We start from the raw sequence: 19,846 nt of genomic DNA on the forward strand, positions 1-19,846 counted from the left end.
CCCAAAAGTCTCAGGTAGCTGAGAAAGTCCTAAAAGATGGCAGTTCTGGCCTTTGTGAGCCAAATCACTTCGCTGGCATCATGGCAATCAGTGTGTCAAAACACTCTGGCACATTTGCAAATCTTTTTCTGAAATTAATTTGTTTTTCTTTCCATGTCTGGCATTGTTTGGCATGAAAAAAATTTTGGTCATTTTCTATCAGTTAAAATCACTAAGGCTAAGTAAGTGGCATATATAAGGATTCATTAAATCTTGTAACTCACTAATAATAATGTAAAAGACATGGTAATGCCAGTGTGTATTTTTGTAGCATTAGTAAAAAGTGAGAGCTGTTGCAACTTATATATTCCAATTCATTCTCACTCATCTGCTCTTCCTTTTTGTGCTCTATTTGGGAATGGTAGGCCATTATACATAATGATTATTATTGCCCCCTCTTCACACATACTTACCCAGCATCCTGGGCTTCATGAGCTCGGAGTATGGATAACAAGTTATTGTGCTGTAGGAATTCACATACAGCAGGGTAACTGTTAGAAAAAAAAGTAATAGCACCTGTTATGGCATTATCAGAAGCAGCACACAGAGCTCTAGCTTTCAAAAAAATGTCTCATAAAGCATGCATCATTCATGAAATTAGCACCTGCTCTGTAGGCAGATTTCAGTAGAGACAACATCACCAGCAGTGTCTTTATAAATCCCACCCCGTAACTGCTTGGAAAGGAATGCTAGAAACTGCAATTCATTACATAACAACAATCAGCCAATGGCTTGTCAGAAAGAAGGTACTTTCTTTTATTCATCTAAGATTTAATGTATTCCAAAAAAGCAAAATGCAATACAACAGTTGCTTGTAACAGAAAACTTCACCCACTGACTACTGCATGCAGTGGCTGCTTGTGGACACCAGAAAATAAGGTGGTTAAGTGGAAAGAGAGGGAAAGAGACAGAAAGAAGAAAAGCAAATCAATCTTCAAACTAGGGATGTTTATCTTCCTGAACTTTTTCTCCTTGATAAACAAATTATCTTTCCCCTTGGCAACTTAAAATCCTGTGACTTTTGAAACCCCAAAAATGTGTTCACTGAATACATCTGTGCTAAACATACTGAGCAAGATAAAAAACTAAAAAATCTCAACTATACCTTATACAAAAAACTGCTGTCCCGGGCATGGTTTCACCTTAAGAGCCTACTTGCAATCAGTTAACAGCCCCATCAGTTTCTAAATTTCATGCATGAAAAAAATGAAAACTTACACACCCCTCTCCCCCCATCTAATCCACCATCTTCCTTTAGTTTATCCAAGAGAAATGATGCTACTGGCTTCCAAACCTTCCTGAGTATTTTGAAGCTGAAATGTCATTTACAGCTAGAAGCTACAAACCCAGTGCAATGCTGTATTGCTGTTTCTGGACTTGAGCCACCTAGCATGTATTCTCAGATGCAGGTCTGGTATTTGGAATTGTCTAAAAAGATTGCCATTATAAAACAATTTCAATTCCCAAATTATGTGGGGTAACGTTTTGGCAACTGCAGTGATCTCAAATGCTGACAGGCTGCCATTCAAACCACTGGCAAATGAGAACTGATTTGCATACATTTCTTTTCATAATTAATTGTGACTAAATGCAGACTTATGGTACATTTTGTTTAGAAATTTTACATTAACTTCTGAAAACTGGGGTCTATCACAAAAATCTGATAGACAGTTGATTATGTCCATTATCAGTGCAGCTGCTCAAAACGGCTATTACATTTTTTTCCTCCATAGTATTCTTTTCATGCAGTGTTAAGTACTGCTTTTAAAGAAGACATAATGAAGTGGTAAAAAATGCTCCTAAATAGATATGATAGGTTCTTCTTTCCATTTCAAGTACAAAAGTGGTGGGGTTTTTTTATTGCTTAATTATCTTGTTCTTCATAAATCTGTGGAAAATAAGAGTTCTACTAGCAGAATTTGGCTGATTCTACAGGGCCCACACCTACAAAGGCAGAGGTATCACACAGCGTTCCATGCAAATTTACAAAAAAAGAATCTGCCTGCCTTCTTTTCTTACAAGTGAATAGCATGGGACCATCAGTGTGCCAGCTGCCCTATTACCCAGACCACCACAACCCATGAGCAGTCCATCAGGATATTTTATTTTGAAAAAGGCAAAGCAATTTGCAGGCATTTTTCTTGAGCTGCTTGTTGAAGCAGAAGCTGGGGAGTAGCAAACTTTGCATCATTTGCAGCTATTACATATGCTATCCAGCATTTCCTTAGTATGTTTGCTTTAGATTAAACAATATTCCTTAATACAAAACTGTATGTACCAAAAAGCAGGTAAAAACAAGAAGTCCTACAAAGAGCCAACAAAACAGACATTATGGAAGAAGTCATTAGAAACAAACTTTTACAGAAATGACTTCTGCTTGGAAATCTTTTTTCTAATCTTTTTTATTAAAGTGACTGACTTGCACTCAAATTCCCTACTAGTTTTTCAGAGCGCTACCCTTCCAGAAACACTCTCCTCCTTGCCCTGCTTTGCAGAGCCCAGACTGTCACTCAGATGAGCCAGAAATAAAGCAGTTGGCCAAGAGGGAAAACAAACAAACAGAAATCCCCCACGCAACAGGCTCTTCCAGAGCAATCCAGCCTCCTGCCTTCATGTGTCATGCTGAATCACGGAGGAGCGGTGACTCACAGAGAAAACAAAACACCCCTCTACTAAGCTAGAAAGATGTTATTCCCCATGGAGTACGTGACTGTGATATTCCCTACTTGGGCATCTTCTTTCATTAACATGCCTCATGCATAGTTTACTAGTTCTGAGGTCTCTTTTGCATGATATCTGATTACTTCTGGCAGTTTTAAAAGAGAAGCAATACTTTGCTAACATGATCCAAAATGGCAAATGTTTTCAAATTGTTTTTCTACCAATAACTGGAAAAAACAGACGAAATTGACAATTTTTTTTAATATCACTCATCATGCCATAAAAAGAGAGGCATAAGCACTTCTTTCAAAAGAGAACTTTCAAATTTAGTCCGAAAGCTTCTGTATCATTACATGCACATATAAAACAGGCTTTCTGCAAAATCCATTGGCCTCACACTTGAGTCTCCAAAGGCAAATGCTTTGTTGCTGTGCTGTCCTAAGCAACTCTCAGAACATCCCTTTCCACCAGCTTTTGCTTGCTCTTAGCTGTGCTGTCTGCAGAGCTGCACTGGGAAGAGGAACAGGGAACTGCATTAGAACAAATAAACACATCTTTTTTTGCAGAGTCCTTCTTTCAAAACTGGATGCTTTCCCAGGCCTGATGGAGCACACAAGCAATTCTACCAGTACATCTGGGCAGACAATGTGAGGGCAGCAAAAAGCTCCTGATCTGGGAGAAAGAAGAGTAGAAAAGTGGCAAAAATAATCTGTTTAAAATGCTATTACTAAAAACAAACAAACAAATAAATAAATAAATAATTCATACAACTGTACCTCCAACCCTAAGCTGAAAGACACTACAGTCTTCAAAAGCTTTCAGCAGATATTTCTTTAATCTTTGCATACTGACAAACTTAACTTGCATGTCAAGTACATCACTGAAATCATGTGCTTGTAGGGCCAAAATTATTACTCTAGCCTGAACCATTTCACTGCTATCCAAGGCTGGAAAGTGTTTCTTGAACACCTCCAGGGAAACTGACTCCACCACCTCTCTGGGCAGTCATTCCAACGCCTGACCACCCCTTCAGTGAAGAAGTTCTTCCTGGTGTCCAACCTGTTTCTTACAAAACTGCCTGAGAGTTTCTGTACCACTAGTTTATGAAAGAAGTGTAAAGGGTTAATTGGCAAGATCAGTACAAATTTCAAAGTGCAAATAAATATTTGTTAGAAAAATTCAAGGCAAGAACTAGATAATGTGGTAAACAGGAAAACTTCTTTACTGGCTGGATCAGCTGAAAAACTGTGTGCCTGTGGGTCTAATATCACTCTGGGACAAATTAATTCCCTCTTGTTTATAATATACTCTGAACACAACATTACTTTGGGTGTGGATGAAAGAAAAGCTTAACTCATAATAAAAGAACAATTTAAACAACCAGCATTCCACTAATTATTTCTACTTTTTCAAAAAAATTACATAAAACATGACCAAGACTACAAAGGACATACAATTTTAAAATTCAGAGAGAGAAAATGAAATCCCATCCCTATCACTTTTTGTTCTCTTTAAGACACAGAAACTTTATATATATATTTATATATATAAATATATAAAAAATATATATAATATTTATATAAATACATATAGTATATATTTTAATATATTTTCATTAATTCCTTATATTCCACAGTTAATGTTTTACTCTGGCATTGTGCTATTTTGACAATCCACAGTACAAAATGCTTCTAGATGCTAAAGGTGTGCACTAAGTGTTGACCCTGAGCACTTCTGAAAAATCAGACTATTCTTTAAGTCTCTAAATGACAGGTTATGCCTATGGTTTCAAGATCTGACATTTTACAACTAACCAAAGCAGTTTCAAGAACTCTTACATAAAGGGACGATTCTTGAAGAACTACTGGATCAGTTTGAAATTCAATAGGCTGTGTGAGAGTGATCATGTAAGAAATGCAGTGAGAAGCTTGTCAGACTGCTGTAAGCTACAGTCTTTATACTTTCTCATAGAAATGGCCCAATATTTCACAAATGGGTTTTGACTGAATGCAGAGAATTTCCTGCACTTCTGAGATGGAAGGTCCAGTTAACATGGTGCATGCACAGTTAGAAAGCCACATTACTGTTATTTTCCTCACAGCATTTTTGTATTAGGAAATAACTTTAAGTCAGAGCAAAGTAACTTGCAACTTGTCATAATAAAGAATATCTCTGATAAATAGAAGTTATTTATTACAGATATTTCCTACAATTGATTTTCATATAGAAATTCCTTTACTGATTAACAGGCATGACTGAAATCTTCCTGACCTTCATTCAAAATTCTCATTGCTATCTTTTAACTTCCCATTCTGGAAATTACTGAAGAAACTTAAGAAATTTTAATTAGTGAATAATAAACACAGTCATTCTATTAACAGGCATTCTTGAAGGAGAACTGAGCAATTCAGCCCTTCCTTTACAAGCCTGTTCAGGGAAATTTGTTCCTTTACTCAGGATAACTAGAAAAGGCAAGGAAAATTACACATTCCACACTGATGGATACCTTTTCTACCAGGTATTATCATTAGGCAAGCAATTAGTCATCTTCCAGGGCAACTAGGTACTTCTTTTAAAAGGAATGCTTCCCTTTATATAAACTCAGAAAACATGGTTCCAAGCTAGCCCTCTGACTGAATCATCAAGCAGTTATACGTCACTCACATGACCTGATAATAAGTTGTCTTCAGAATAGTTCCTCTTTTCCTAAAAATGCACTTTTCTGAATATGTGCCAGGACACAGACTAGGTCTGATACATTTTCTGGAGGAAACTGATAGACGTATTAAGGAATTTTTATGGCAACTGTATGGAGCAGACCTCTAGAAAAAAACCCCAACCTAAAATCTAGAACTTCTTCCAGTATATAAGCAGCTCTGTATTTAAGCACAAGCCATGTCTGCCAGGCTATTCATGAGTAGAAATCACCATTACTCCCTGTGTGTGCAGTGCCGGGAGTCACAGGTACACTCCAGCATTTGCTGCTACTGCTGAGAGGATAAGCAATGATTTTACTCCTCAGTCATAGCCCATTTCTGCACTGATCATTGTTTGCAGCAGTGTGCCTCCCTTTCGTGATGAGCCCAAACACACCCACTGAGCACCTCCCAGGTGTCACAGACCCGAGCGTGGCCACTGGAGTTGCCCACTGGAGGCGGGAGCCAGCAGCCCGGGCTGCAGAGCCAACTGCTCAGCTCTCCACTGGCCCCACGCTGCAGCAACAGGGCTCCGAGAAGGGAGCCAGAAATGTCATTTCTGAACATCTAACCATCTGCCACCTTCCTGATAATGTTACCAACGAGGAGGTTGATTCCAGCGGCTCTGTCACCTGCTTGCTGGTGGATGCCGCTGAATTACTTTGGACACATAACTAAACAGCTACAGTGTTCAAGGAGAGATTTTCTAAGGCAAGTGAAAGAGCTGGATCCCTCCCTTACTCTGAGTTTGCTGAGAAAACTTAGATTTGTGTGTAACTAGCAGGGGCTGAAGCAAACTGCTTCACTTCAAAAAGTTCAACAACCTCTTAACATTTCAATAACATCTTCACATTTCTCCTGAACAAAAATGTTTTTTTTAATTAATATTTCACTGAATACATTGCTCATCTTGCCATTTAACCTCCTCCCCTCCTAGTTTTGCTACACTGGTACCCTTGTATGTTGTTCTTAACTACCCCAATAAAAAAAAAGCCCAAACTCCTTAAAATGCCCACACTGTCAGAGCAAGGTACATACATGTTTCTGCAGGAATATTACAGGCACTTTTCTGCATTTCAGGTATTGCTAAGTCCCATTTTACAAATGTTCTTCAAATACTGAATTTCTTGAGAAGAATTGCTTCCAAACAAATAACAACAACAAAAAAAAGTTTGATCAAACTGAGAGAAAAAAAAAAAGTATCTCTGTGGGGGAACTCACACTTTTTATTTATCCTGCAGAACAATAGGTAATCAGTTTTTCAGTGCTGGCATCTTTCATGGGAAATTAAGTTTTAATTTTCAAACTAGAAATGCAGTTACATACCCCTTTTTAAAAGTGACACATTCCTTCTCTAACTTACAAAAACAGAGGGAAAATACACAGGCTTTGGTGAATAAAATTAAGTGACTTAGAGTTTCCCCAATGTGGCAGAAGAGATTCAAATAAAGCAAGCATGAATTTTTCTGAAAACAACGCCAGCCTGCAGAAAAAAAGGCCTCATTACCTAAGTAGTGCCACAAAGTTCAAGCAAACATTTATACTGCAAAACCAGCAGCAGTTCACCAACAGAAATCTGTTCAAAGTAGTAATAATCACCTGTAGAAGTACGAGCACCCCCTGACTGTGTTGTGAGTAAAGTGTTCCTGAGTCTTCTCATTTCCAAAGTCCTCCAACGGGTCTGACCACAGGATGTCACACATAGGTCCATATGCAGGTGGTTCCTTGAATCGATCTAACTAAGAAAAATAGGAGACAAAGAAATACTAACTTCTTTCAACTATGTATCACAGAAACATGGAAGCAAAATTACTATTTTTCACTCCATGAGCAAGTGAACAAGAGACTCATAGCAATCTGTTCTTCAGCTTTAAAGCAATGGAGTTTGAGTAACAGCAAAACACTCCTTGCAAACATTGATGGGGATACAAGGAACAGATCTTACTGAAAATTAAGAGATACAGTGGATTCCCATTCTACATGAATTTTTGTTTGATCTTCTTTTGCCTTTCTACTGGTTTTTGCAAGCATTCCCGTGGACAAGGGAGAATACAGTATTTCTGTACTTCACGACTTTTCAAACCTTAGAACATTCAATTTATATAAGTGGGGCACCTCAAGAAAATACAGTAGTTATTTCAAAGCAAGTTCCCATTTAGATTTGTGTACATTTTCACAAAAAAATTTATCTAAATATCAAGACAATATGTCTGCATTACAGCATGTTGGTGTGACATTCCTGTTGCTCCCATAACCTCAACCCTAATTAAGAAGCTAAAAACTTCTCTTTTTGGTCTTCCTATGGGTATTCAAAATGTCAAATTACATAGAATCATACACAAATAAGATGAAGTACAGCAAAATAATAAAATAATAAAAATCAGTATTCTCCTACAAGAACTCTTTAATATAATAACATCATGTGTTATATCAAGAGTTCTTTCATGTGAGAACAGCCCTGTTAAGATGGGGTATGAATAAGGCTTGCAGTCTGAAATATTCTCTATTTTGACCAGAAAGATTAAGTAAAAGATTCAGTAGCTAGTAGATAACTTCTCCCCTCAAAAAAAAAAAAACTTTCAAAGAGAACAAATTGGTTTTGTAAGCTTTCAACACTCAAAGTTTTAGTAAGAGACCTCTACAATTTTGCCTTTGCATTCTCATCTTGACATGTTCACAGCCTATCTACACTTCTTATTTCAGCCCCCTCCGATTAATGCCTATGTAATTACAATTCATTTAAATTAAACAAAAATTCATAAATATGCAAGCCCAATTTCTGCTGATTGCCAAAGATAAATAAACCTGCTGGGTTGGGCAGGGGGAAGGGAAGGTGTTAATGAGCCTAATCTAGAATCTGAGAGCTAAACAACTTCACTTTGCCATTATGCTGTTGCAGAGCCAGCTAATTTTTACGCAGAGTATTTTTGTTTACTGAGACAGTGAACCTTTACCTCAGAAACATAACTTTGCATTCAGTAATTTTTTAAAGCGCAGTTAATATATTGAGCTAATTACTGGCTCAATTTGTTTGGTTTTTTTCTTTTAACTATATTTGTTTCTTAGTAGACTACAAATTAACCTCAGAATATAAATTACCTTTCACTAACCTGAAAGCTTAGAAATAGATATCCATATTTGCAAGCCTCAAACAGCAAACAAGAAGGATTTTTTTCTGGGAACACTAAGAATGAATGGTTTAAATAGCTCTTCCTAGAAATATCAACTGAGATCCCTTCAACAAAATATATGAATAAAAAATTAATCCTTGATAACATGCAGTAACACTGGATTATGTGAAGAAGCTGTATGACATTGTTCTCTGAACTTCTGTGAGATTTCTGAGAAACTTTTCAGAACATAAGGGTCCAGCAAGCATGAACTTATTAAGCCTCAATTAGACCATCTACCGGGCACTCAAACGCAGAACTATTAAAAATATGGCGGGACCTATTAAGAATGAAGCTCTTGACTATTAAAAAAAATACCAACTATATTCATTGCAATCATATGAGCCTTTTTTGTTACATCTTTGTATATTGCGATGGTCTTCTAGGGCTCTTTTTTATCTCCTCCAAGAAAGCACAGAACACTAAAGAAGGCACAAGGAGTTGTCAGCTGGGGCTTGCATTGTGCTAACAGGTAATACCTCCAAGACTTACTTTTCTGATGTCATCTAAGGTGTTGATCTCTGGAGACAAGCCACCATGTACACACAGGAATTGTTGGTTCATCAGAGCAGCCAAGGGAAGGCAGTCGAAGGCATCCATGCAGGCATCATATACACGTTCTGAATATTTGATTTTACCTTTTAAAAATTAAGATGGTAACAGAAAGTGCCATCAATATTTAAGAGGAAAAAGGATTATGCTTAATATCTCAAACTTTTTCCTCTCACTAGTCTATCCAGTATTGAGGACTGTACCCAAACTTTTACTTAATACAAAAATATCTTCAGGAATCCACTGCTGCAAAAATTCTTCCTGTTCTGAGGTGAAACTAATAAAAATTTTTCATATTTTTTTCTAAAAAACTGTAAATAAACAACTGAATATACCATTACAGTCTACCATTTCTACTCAGTATGAAATCTGTAGAGCAAGCCTTAAAACATCTGCTGAATGGTTATCATCATTATCACTCAATATACTCTCTATCAAATAGTCAGAACTTTAGCCCAGTCCCTTATAATTAATTATCTACAGAAATGCCATTATGAAATGAACGAGGTGGAATAATGAAGCTGAAATGTTAATTTACCAATATGCATATTAAACTCAGTAAACCATGAAGCCTTCAAGCCAATTAACATTTCCTTTATCCCCAGTGTAAAAAGAAAACACAGACTTATGGCAAGAGTTTCATCTCACAGTGTCACAGGGAAAAAAAAAGCTTCATTGTGCAGGTAAAGGTCTATATCTAATAAGCTTTTATGTGTCACTGCATCCTTTCTTGCAACACAGAAAGGAATTCATATCAAAAGAGCATATTGAAAAGTTTAAGCCTACACACAGAATAAATGTGAAAATGCTATACCTAAAGGAAAAACAAAATAAAAATTCCTTGCATTTTTCTGCTGCTCCATGAGATGAGACCCAGTGAGATGAGGTCCTCCTTAACTAGCAGTCAGGAACCTGTCCCAGGTGCCAGGGCTGGTGTGGCAGCAGGTTTTGCCTGCCAGGCTGCTGCGTGGGGCAGCAAACCCCCAGCTGCTGCCAGAAGCACCAGCAGCGGTTCACGCTCACCGAGAGCACCCAGGCCCAGATGGACCCACAGCGGCCCCAGGATGCTCCCACGCTCAAATCTGGGGGGTCTAAGCCCCTCCATGCCACACCACTGAGAGGTGACTGCCCCCTCAGGAAACAGGGACTACCATTTACAATTAATGGCAGTTAACATGAAAAGTACGTGAACATTTATTAATAGTGAACCAGTACCAAATATCTGCAAAATAACAAATTAAGTTGCTGAAAAAGGAGCTAAGAGGAGAAAGGTAAGATAGACTTACATTCTTGCTTAAATGTGAAATACTCTGTTAAATGTCTACATTCATGGTTCCCACGAAGTAAAAACAGTGTTTTGGGGTAAAGGATTTTCAAGGCCCACAAGTACAGCACACACTGTGAATCAGAACAAGAAAGAAAATTAGAATTCATAATGAATGACATAATTAATTTACATTCCCCTCCATCACAAAAAACTAGCAAAAAAAAGTAAAAGCAATCTGTACAAAGCATTTATTTTCAACTGATTAACTTCATTCTTCATATGCTACATTCAAACACTTCTCTGCACTTCAGCCTGGACTGGCTGAAACTCGTGTGGGTACATTCTGTCAGAGTTTTACACGTCTTGCTGAGCGGCACCTCCCTGTCAGCCGTGTGCTGCCTCCAGCAGCCCCAGCCCTCACCCAGCAACTGCTGTGTGCAATCACAGAAGGAAGTGCATCCCTAGAAGGAAGTGCACACTCTCCACCTGCAAGGTTAGGCAGAAACCTCCCGTGGAAACAATTCCACCGGAAGACCTGAATTTCCTGGCCTAAGGAAAATTTGCCTCAGAACAATTTAACTCACACTTCAGGAAATACCTCAGCTTCCAGAATTACACAGAGAGCTTGTTAATTTTTCAGTTAACATTGTTCCCTACATACAACTGGGGTAAAAAGATCCACAAAGCTCTTGCATTAAATGAAGTTACTACAAAGCTTTTATAATTAATTTTCTCTTTCCTAAAGATTTCTATTTGAGATGACATTTTTTCTTGACATATTTTTAAAGATAAAAACAAAAGACTTGGAGAGGCTAAGTTCTGCTCAGACCTCTTTAAACCACCCAATTAAAAAGATTTGTTTTGAAAATGAACTCACAGCTCCAAAAAAGTTGATGGAAATAAGACCCATTCATCCCATGAGATGAGCCCACTGCCTGCAAGGACACTGTACAGACCACTATGTTCTCTCAAAAACTAGAAAGCTACAAAAACTGTCTGAATGGTTTTTCCTCCAGCCTTTCCTTTCTTATATAACCATGAAGTGCTGAAATGCTGCAAAAGAAACAAAAGGTGTCAAAATTTAATTTACAGCTACTTCCTAACACTCCCCTCCGTTCCACTGGAAAAAAAACAAAACAACATTTAACTTAATAATCAATAGATGGGAAATGCAGAATATACTCTATGGTTTCAGATCAGAACGACAACAGCATTGCTGTCAATGTAATGCCTCTATATTATATTGTGAGCTCCCTTCTACAATTCAGACTGTCTTGAAAAACAGCTGAATAATAAATTTAATCATCTCAACATGTAGATTTCAGATCCCTTGTTTGCTACACAGCAAGAAACTTATAAGAAAAATATTAAAAAATGAAGGGCTTCAACATTTTAATGTTTGTGCTCACACTACCCATAGATAATCACAGAGCAGCAGGAGTTTTATACTACTACTCGTTGCCTTGAATTTATTTCATGTAAATATCTGAATGCTCTGCCTGTCCTTTATCTGCAATTTCTGTTCTTCTACTCAGAGGGTGTACAGACAGAGAAAACCAGCAAAAATACAAGCAGTATACTCGAGGAATTGTAAAACTAATTCTCCCTCTTGGAAACACACAGGAGGCCTCCCAGCTAATGCCAATTCTTCCACCTCCCTGGCGCTATTGCCACTGCAGGAAGCGAGAAGAGATGTCAGAATGCCAGGGAAATCATGCTAACGTAATCCAGCATGGAATTATGGTGTCAGGGCACAGGAATCATCTGTTGTGGCCCAAAACAACCACAAAGGGTGTGGGTGAATAAAGTCTTCTGTCTCTGTGTAAACTCCAGCAGACTTGGGTTTGAGAGTTTCACTCCAACGGGGCAAGAAACCTGAACTTGTCCACACCACCAGAGCTATTCTCTCTCTCTTTGATGATGACTCCTTCAATCCTCCAAGAATTTCCAGAACATTCCACTTCAAACTTACTGACACATCTAAAAATTTGATGTAAATGTTGTGTGACAAGAAGTCTAAAGTGACACCCCCATCCACACAAGGAAAGCTCCAGCTTTTCAAGTCATAGCTGAGTTACCTTAGAGCTTCTAATCCTGCCAAAACATGGTTAGAAAAGCACGATTTGTGATTAGATGAAACAGCATATAAAAAAAAAAGTGGTTTACACTGTCCTCGTAACTAAGTTTTTCGTTTTTCTAAAGCTCTGGCAAGATTAAAGCAAGCACTCCATATTGAAAATACTGTCCAGATCTGGAAAGCAGGGAAAATAAGGAGAGATGGAGTTTTTGACTTTTTGGCATTAGGTACTTGTTTACAGGTTGATTGCTCTGTATTTGCTTATCATAGATTTATTTTTTCTTTTTTTTTCTATGTTTCCTTTGAAGTACTCATGAGAACCAGACAGAAGGTAACAAAGAATCAATACAGTCTAGAAAGCTCTATTTCTCTGCCACTATTCAAGCAACATAAGCCCACTATTCACATTTTGTGTTGTTTTCAGCAGTACTATATCAAAGGTTTATTTTGTTTAGATGATTCCTTTAATTTTCTCCCTTTTCTTTTCAGTAGTTCAGTGAAGTAATAGCGTAATAGTAAATAAGAACTAATTAAGATTTTTTTCCATGCAAACTAAAGAGCAAATATGCAGGCAACAATTTTCATGGCTTTTCAACTTATAGTCATTTACATACAAAAAACCTTATGTCTAAACAACAAATCATGAGCAAACATTCTGGTTTTGATTTTTTCCTACCTGTGCTTCGCGTATCGTAATTCTTACCAAAAACAAAATATTTATGATAAATTGCCCTGGTTGAAAATCTGAGCTTAAAGTCTTTAAGTATTTTGTAATACTGCTTCCCTGTCATAAAATTTTAAAATACCTTTCTTCCTTCAGCATTTTCACTAAGAACATACTAAATATCAGCTCTGCTGTAACTCTATGCAAAATGTACAGCAGGGACCTTGTGATCTAGACATCTGTAAGGTATTTTTGCCTGTTTCATTTCAACCTATCAAAACCCCCATATTTTACATATATATATATATATATATTCATCCAAGAAGTTACAGGTTACAGTTCTTAACTGAGGACCCTCAAACCCCTCTTACTTGTTTAGTGTCTTTCAGCAGTTGAAATAGCAGATATGTTACGTTTGTAACAGGGAGGTAATCTATTCACCTCCCAGGTCCCACAGTCAAGCTGCTTTCCTGCTGAGGTTTTGGCAGCCTCAGCTTCAGGAAAGAAAAGGTCTGTGCAATTAAGCACTGTGTAAGCCCACATTTTCAAAACAGACTTGGGATTTAACTCCACTGTTGTACGCTGAATTGGAGCATTTGCACAATTCCACATCTCAGCCCATCCTGGAAAGGAAAACCAAAGGCCCCAGAGCTCTTCCATGCATCTCAAGTTATGTGATTAAAACAAGGAGCCTTGAAAAATCATCACCATGGCCACTTGAGTACAACCACAGCATCACAGTGCTCACTTCTGGGTGCTCTGCCTCTGGTAGTGCCATGAAGAGAGAGATGCAGCTCACTGCCAGCTGCGTGGCTTTGCAGGGGCTACAAAAGTTGAACTCCCCCTCCAAATGACTGACAGCACTGGGCACTCCTCAGAAGGTGAAATAAAGTGTGAGTAAGTGTGATGTAATTCACACTTGAAAGGATAATTCGAGCCACACATTGCTAAGGTCTCTACTGATGCTCTGTGACCTGTGGCACTGCCATAGCTCCCACACTCTCTAACACACACCTCACCGAAATATAAAAATTGCATTACTGGAGGTGCACTGAAATAATGATACCATCACAACATCTAGTACAGACACAGCTTTCTAAAATGGAGTAACCATCCCAATGGAAACCATGTACCTTTTACACACATAGCTGCATTCACGCTACTGGGATAAATTTTATTACAGCATGATTTCAGAAACAAATAAAGATACATTGCAGCTGTAGCCAGAATACTCACATGAGATGCAATTTACTGCCATTTCTGAACTACTATCCCTTGAGCACAAAGAAAATTATGAACACTACTGCAAATAAAGAAAAAGTCATATTGCCTTCACTACAAGTAGGATTTCAGCACAATTGCAATATAACGTTTAGACCACATTACTCCCATTTCAGCCTTTAAAAAGAGTATCTGAAAAGTTAAAAAATATCCAAAAAGAAGTACCTCTTTTTCAACCAAAAAGTGACTAGGATTTTCTTTTTTGTAAATGTTCCTATAATTCTTATAGCTAGTACTTTCTAGAGAGAGATGGCTCCTAACTCTCCTTTTTGGGATCCTGTGTCTAGGCCCCAGCTGCTCTCTGAGAAGATGGGTCCCACAGAGAGATGGCATCAGTGCAGGGGAAATGGTGCCATCACATGCTCTCCCCCTGCAGCCAAAAGGGGCTCTTGGCATGCTGGGGACTCACACTGGGAACAGCTGGCACAGGACCAGTCAAGCTGCAAGGCCCTGACTCAAACAGATGTTCCAGTCTGGGAATCTAATATATATAAAAATAATCTGAATTTGCTCAGTTACTGAATAGTCACAGCTCTGAGGAGCAATGCCATACAAAAACGAGATCTCACAAGGTGCAAATTGTTGCTATGAAGAAAGATATTTGCTACTGGTCTGCAGAAGAAAAGGTCAAGGAAATTCAGGACTATTAAAAGTCCTAGGATTTTCTTTGCTTTAAGAGACCTGAAAAAAACTGTTGACTTCACCGGTGAAGTATTCCTGACCAGCCCAAATTGTTTTAAATCAAGCTGTTTACTGGAAAACATTACCACACTACAGTAACAGACAATGCTGAAAGGTGTTTATTCTACCAATGAAGTCCTCAAAAGTTCACAGACTTGAGATATGATAAACACACAACTTCACCAGCATTAACTTCACCCACTGTTTACTAACATAAATTTATTTATGTGTAATTCTTTTCTTGGTAGAGACCATTTAATTTCCAACAGTTCACCGAGTTCAAAAGCATCTCAAGTGCCAGATGCTTATTTTTAATTGGCATAAGGTGCAGTGGTCAAATTCCAGACTCACTCCAAACACCTTACTTTGTTCTTGCTGCAAATACCACAACACCAGTTTCACCTTCTGCAGTGTCAGTCTGCGCATTCAGGAAGGGAAATGTATGCATGTTCTGAACCTTAAAACATAACTCCACTTTTGTTAGTTATGAACATTGGTTCAATTCTCCATATTTTAACTCTTTCCTCTGCCAAAAGTGATCACTACGTACCTTATGATGGTCAAGTACACTACATATAAGGCAGTATGCTGTTGTATGGAATTGAGCAAGAAAATAATTCCAACAGTTGGTTTACATATTATTATTATTATTATTATTAATGCACTGTAGTTGGTTTTTACTCTGTAATTTTCCTGAGACTGTGATGAAAAATAGTCTATATGTACACTCCTCCCTACACTGCACAGCATTTGTCTGCTTTTCAAAAAAAGAGTTTTCAGACTTTGGTAGAGAGATTAGTCATTCTCCCTTACAACCTATTCCTGCAGAACCACTTAGGCTGTAACTATTCTTTACATTTAAAAATAGCCCTGTGTTTTGATCATTTGGGTTTCTACTCTCCATGACCATAAAACTTACTTGAAAGTGAAAACTAAGAGGTTTCTTCTACTCTGGAGTCAAACCCCTGGAACAGTGCACAAGCATAAGAGAGAAATGTTATCAGTTATACAGCCAAGGAAACAAATGCACTGTATTAAATTGCAGAAATTTGTTATTTTAAGTGAAGAAATGCCCAGGCTCTGCCAAAAGGTCAAATGGAAAAGAGAACACACATAAGGAATAAAGATTCCGTATGCGCCAAGAAACCTTGTCTCATTCTACCTACAACTTGACACTTTTTAACTTTACCTGTTGTAACTTCTCTATCAGTCTCTCATCCTTTGACTCATTGCTTAGAGCTAATATAAAAAACACAAAACACGCACCCCCTTCAAGCAGTGAAGTAAAAATGGAGCATGCACATGAAGAATTGAGCCCTTGGATCAAAAGCTCCATAGAGCAAGGACCGACATTTCTGCTGAGTGCCTTATACAAATACTTTTCTCTTTTTCTCTCTGAATTATCAAATGCCTTCCACCTACTTTATGCAATTTCTTTCTCTGTTCTTAATGATAATAGCTTGCATTATGTAGTACCTTTCATCCAGAAGAATCCCAAATGCTTTGCAGCCCACAGAGAAAGATTATCTCGCCCACTATCAGAACTCAGCTTGGTCTAAGCTCAATGGTGTCACTTTTACACTAGAGATCACACAGCAATCAAGGGGAATGTTTTTAAAGCTTGTATTACTCATGATTAGTACCTTGGACCAGCCACTTAATTCTTTTGGAAAGACCCCAGAACTGCAATACTCTCCTGTCTCCATGGCAGAAAGGGAAGCCAGCAGATGGATGGAAGAAAGATCACTGTGTGATTGGCGTGGTAGAAATACTAACTCAGGCTAGGGCTGTTTACCAGCAAGACTTCCCCAGCGCAAAGTACTGACAAGAGTTGGTGCCTCATCTATGTACTTAGGTCCCCTTCTCCACCAGAAACATCTTCCCCCTCTAAATGCCAAGTTGCATTCTTCACAATTTTCTTTTCCTTGTCACTAGTTATTGTGCTGAATTCATGCCTGAATGCACAGCTCTACATCTAAATACACTTATGAAACAGAAACTTGCCTTTCCTTTCAAAGATATTCTTTAATCAAGGTGACAGGTGGGGAAAATCAGTTATGTGACCAAAAAAAAAAAAAATAGTGTTTTGGGAACCTAACACACAAAAGAAATAATATAAGTGACAGCTGAGATATTTCCTTGGCGCTGGCGGAAGCTAATACTGCTTCCAGTGAAAAAGCAATGTTCCTGAATGGAAAAACTGCATTCAGAATACAATTTGCTAAGTATGTATGCACAGGTTGCTAAATGAGAGATCTTAAGGGGATTATTTGCCTATACACAGACTGTTTTCTTTGTTTCATATGGCTTGCTATTTCTTTAATTGGTAATAGCCCTGGAACAGATTTTGGTAAACTGTCAGAGAAGCACTTGAAAGCAGTTCTATTTCTTTTATTAAAAGCCTACGTATATAGAAGTGAAGACAAAACTTTCCTCTTCCAGACACGTCTCAATCAAAGACTGCAGGAGACATGAATGAGGTTATCACAACTCAAAAGTAGTACTTCAAGACAGACTGCACAATGGTGTAAGTCTGTGAAGCTCTTCCTGCTCCGGCTTCCCAACCCTCCCCAAGCAATCCAGCATGGTAATCCACAGCACTGATTACCAGCTCACTCCAAATGAGGTTTTAAAATTAACTAATAAAGCAAAAGTAGTTTTATTGAATTTAATTTTTCAGAAATTTCTTACTTTAAACATAAAACTGGCAAGATAATACACTGATCTGTTTTCCAAACACCTAACTTAGCTGCTTGGCCTTATATACTTGTATACCATTATGGCAACAGTGTACTTTGATGTGGGATGTAGAATGAAACAGCAGTGGATGTGCTCTCACATGATGCCATCTGATCTAGTCACAGACACACAGACATCTATCATAGGATCTATACTGCTTCCAATAGGTAATGGGCATTCTGCCCTGACTCAGAGGGGAAATTCAAGTCTGAACTTTTCACAGAAACAGTCAAGCTGTAGATCAAGAGTTCAGCAAGGATTTCTGATTTGACTGTTCAATGACTAGTTCAGCTATAACCTAGACAAAAAAAAATCCACATCAGGTTTTATTCAGTAGTTGTGCACTTCATCTTTTCAGTTTGTAAAATCAAGCAGTAACACAGGATAGAAGAAAACATCTAGTTTGCTTTACAAGCACAAGAACAGAGAATTTGGTATTGGCTTGGTATTTCACTCACTTCTAGTCAAAGCTGGCAGGTTGGACAGGACACTGCTTCTTTCACAAGCCAGCTAAAGAGGCCATTTGACCTCCTCATTCTGTGGCCTCACCTGGAGGCTACACCAGGTCTCAGCACGACCCACAGGGCACTTGTGCATCACTTCTCTGTGGATTCAAGTGCTGCACCAAAAGCCAGAGATCATGCACTCCTGCATGCCATATCTAAACACAATTTACTCATTCTCTCCAGCACAGCATGCTGCATGCTGGCTTTTTGTCCCTTTTACCTCTCATCTAGTCATTCCATTGTCCTAAAATTTCACATCCAGGAAACTGAGATCAAATAAACCCAAAAGTCAAACTAAACTATGGGTCTCAGGTTAAGTTTTTCTGTTATGTCTCTCTTTTAATAGCTCACATCTACTCAGGCTATTTAGCTTTTGCAAGCTAGAGAACATGCTGCCTTCTGTGCAATATTTAGATGGCCACCAGTTAGCACCATTCTGTGTCAGCTTTCCAGCACAGATATAGTGGGATTTGGCTGGATTCCAAGCAACCCTTATAAAAACACCACCAGCAACATTAACATGTTATTTGTGAAGAGCCTCAGTTAAGCCTGAGCTAGTTAAGATATGATGGTAAATATACGAAACATGCTGCAAGCGATTTTGTACCCAAACCCAGAAATTAGAAACTTACTTCAATGCTGAAGTACCCTCTGTCCACGTAGTCCCCCAGGAAGAGGTACCGTGTGTTGGCAGGAGAACCTCCCACTTCAAACAGTTTCATCAAGTCAAAGAACTGACCATGGATGTCTCCACAAACTAGAACAGAAGAGGAGCAATATTTAGATTCACCACACAAAAATCATCTTAGGAACACACAATCCAAAGTCACTGTGTCGCAAGACATGTTATGACATTTTTGTGCATCATTCACTAGTTAAATAGTTTAACAGTCTGCGCCTTCAGGGGAAGAGTTTGGCTCTGCTCTTTTGTGAAACTTCAAACTCCCTGGTGGGTGATTTCAAGCATCTGCAGGAAGGCAGGCAATGCTTTTGGAGAACCCCATGGATGCCTAAGAGTGCCGTGTCAAAACCTGCTTTGTTTCTTCTACTCAAAAGAGAACTTCCCCCCCCCCCCCCACACCCCTTTTAGGGTCAAGCCCAGAGTTTTTATGGCAATTATCCTTAACCAAGGTGATATTAATAGCCCTGACTGGTATGTTTAAACTGCCCCTTCAGTGACCTAAAAAAAACCCCAACCAACCAAAAAAAGCTGATTTTCACACTCTAAGGGTGATTTTGAAGTAACTGAAGAAAACCAAGGGTCCAAGATAGGCCTTATTGTGCAGCAGCAGCCCACCTTAAGTAAAATTCAGATGCTCTCTTTCAGGTGATGCCCTTGTTCCACTGCAGATAAGCAAACCTCACATTTGTCAATGTGCCTTGGAGAAGCTGAAGTCACAACTTCATATAGATACAAAAGGACTATATAGAACAGCTGCAACACCAAATCCAACAAACTCACAGAGCAAAGTGTTCATATGCTACTGTCTTTCATCTCAGTCAAGTTCACATT

General features: G+C 38.4%; 1 protein-coding gene across 1 annotated transcript in view; it reads right to left on the minus strand.

Annotated features, from left to right (window-relative positions):
- PPP3CA (protein phosphatase 3 catalytic subunit alpha) overlaps positions 1–19,846 on the minus strand; it is a 170,145-nt gene that overhangs the window by 31,700 nt on the left and 118,599 nt on the right. Inside the window, exons 3-7 of the mRNA XM_041484246.1 lie at positions 18,966–19,090; positions 10,405–10,516; positions 9,059–9,204; positions 6,996–7,135; positions 453–530 (exon numbers count right to left, since the gene is read on the minus strand). Of these exons, the coding sequence (XP_041340180.1) occupies positions 453–530; positions 6,996–7,135; positions 9,059–9,204; positions 10,405–10,516; positions 18,966–19,090 (601 nt within the window). The remainder of the gene's footprint in view (positions 1–452; positions 531–6,995; positions 7,136–9,058; positions 9,205–10,404; positions 10,517–18,965; positions 19,091–19,846) is intronic.

The sequence above is a fragment of the Pyrgilauda ruficollis genome, unplaced genomic scaffold (genome assembly GCF_017590135.1).
Source record: "Pyrgilauda ruficollis isolate IOZ18807 unplaced genomic scaffold, ASM1759013v1 scaffold65, whole genome shotgun sequence".
Classification (NCBI taxonomy): Eukaryota; Metazoa; Chordata; class Aves; order Passeriformes; family Passeridae; genus Pyrgilauda; species Pyrgilauda ruficollis.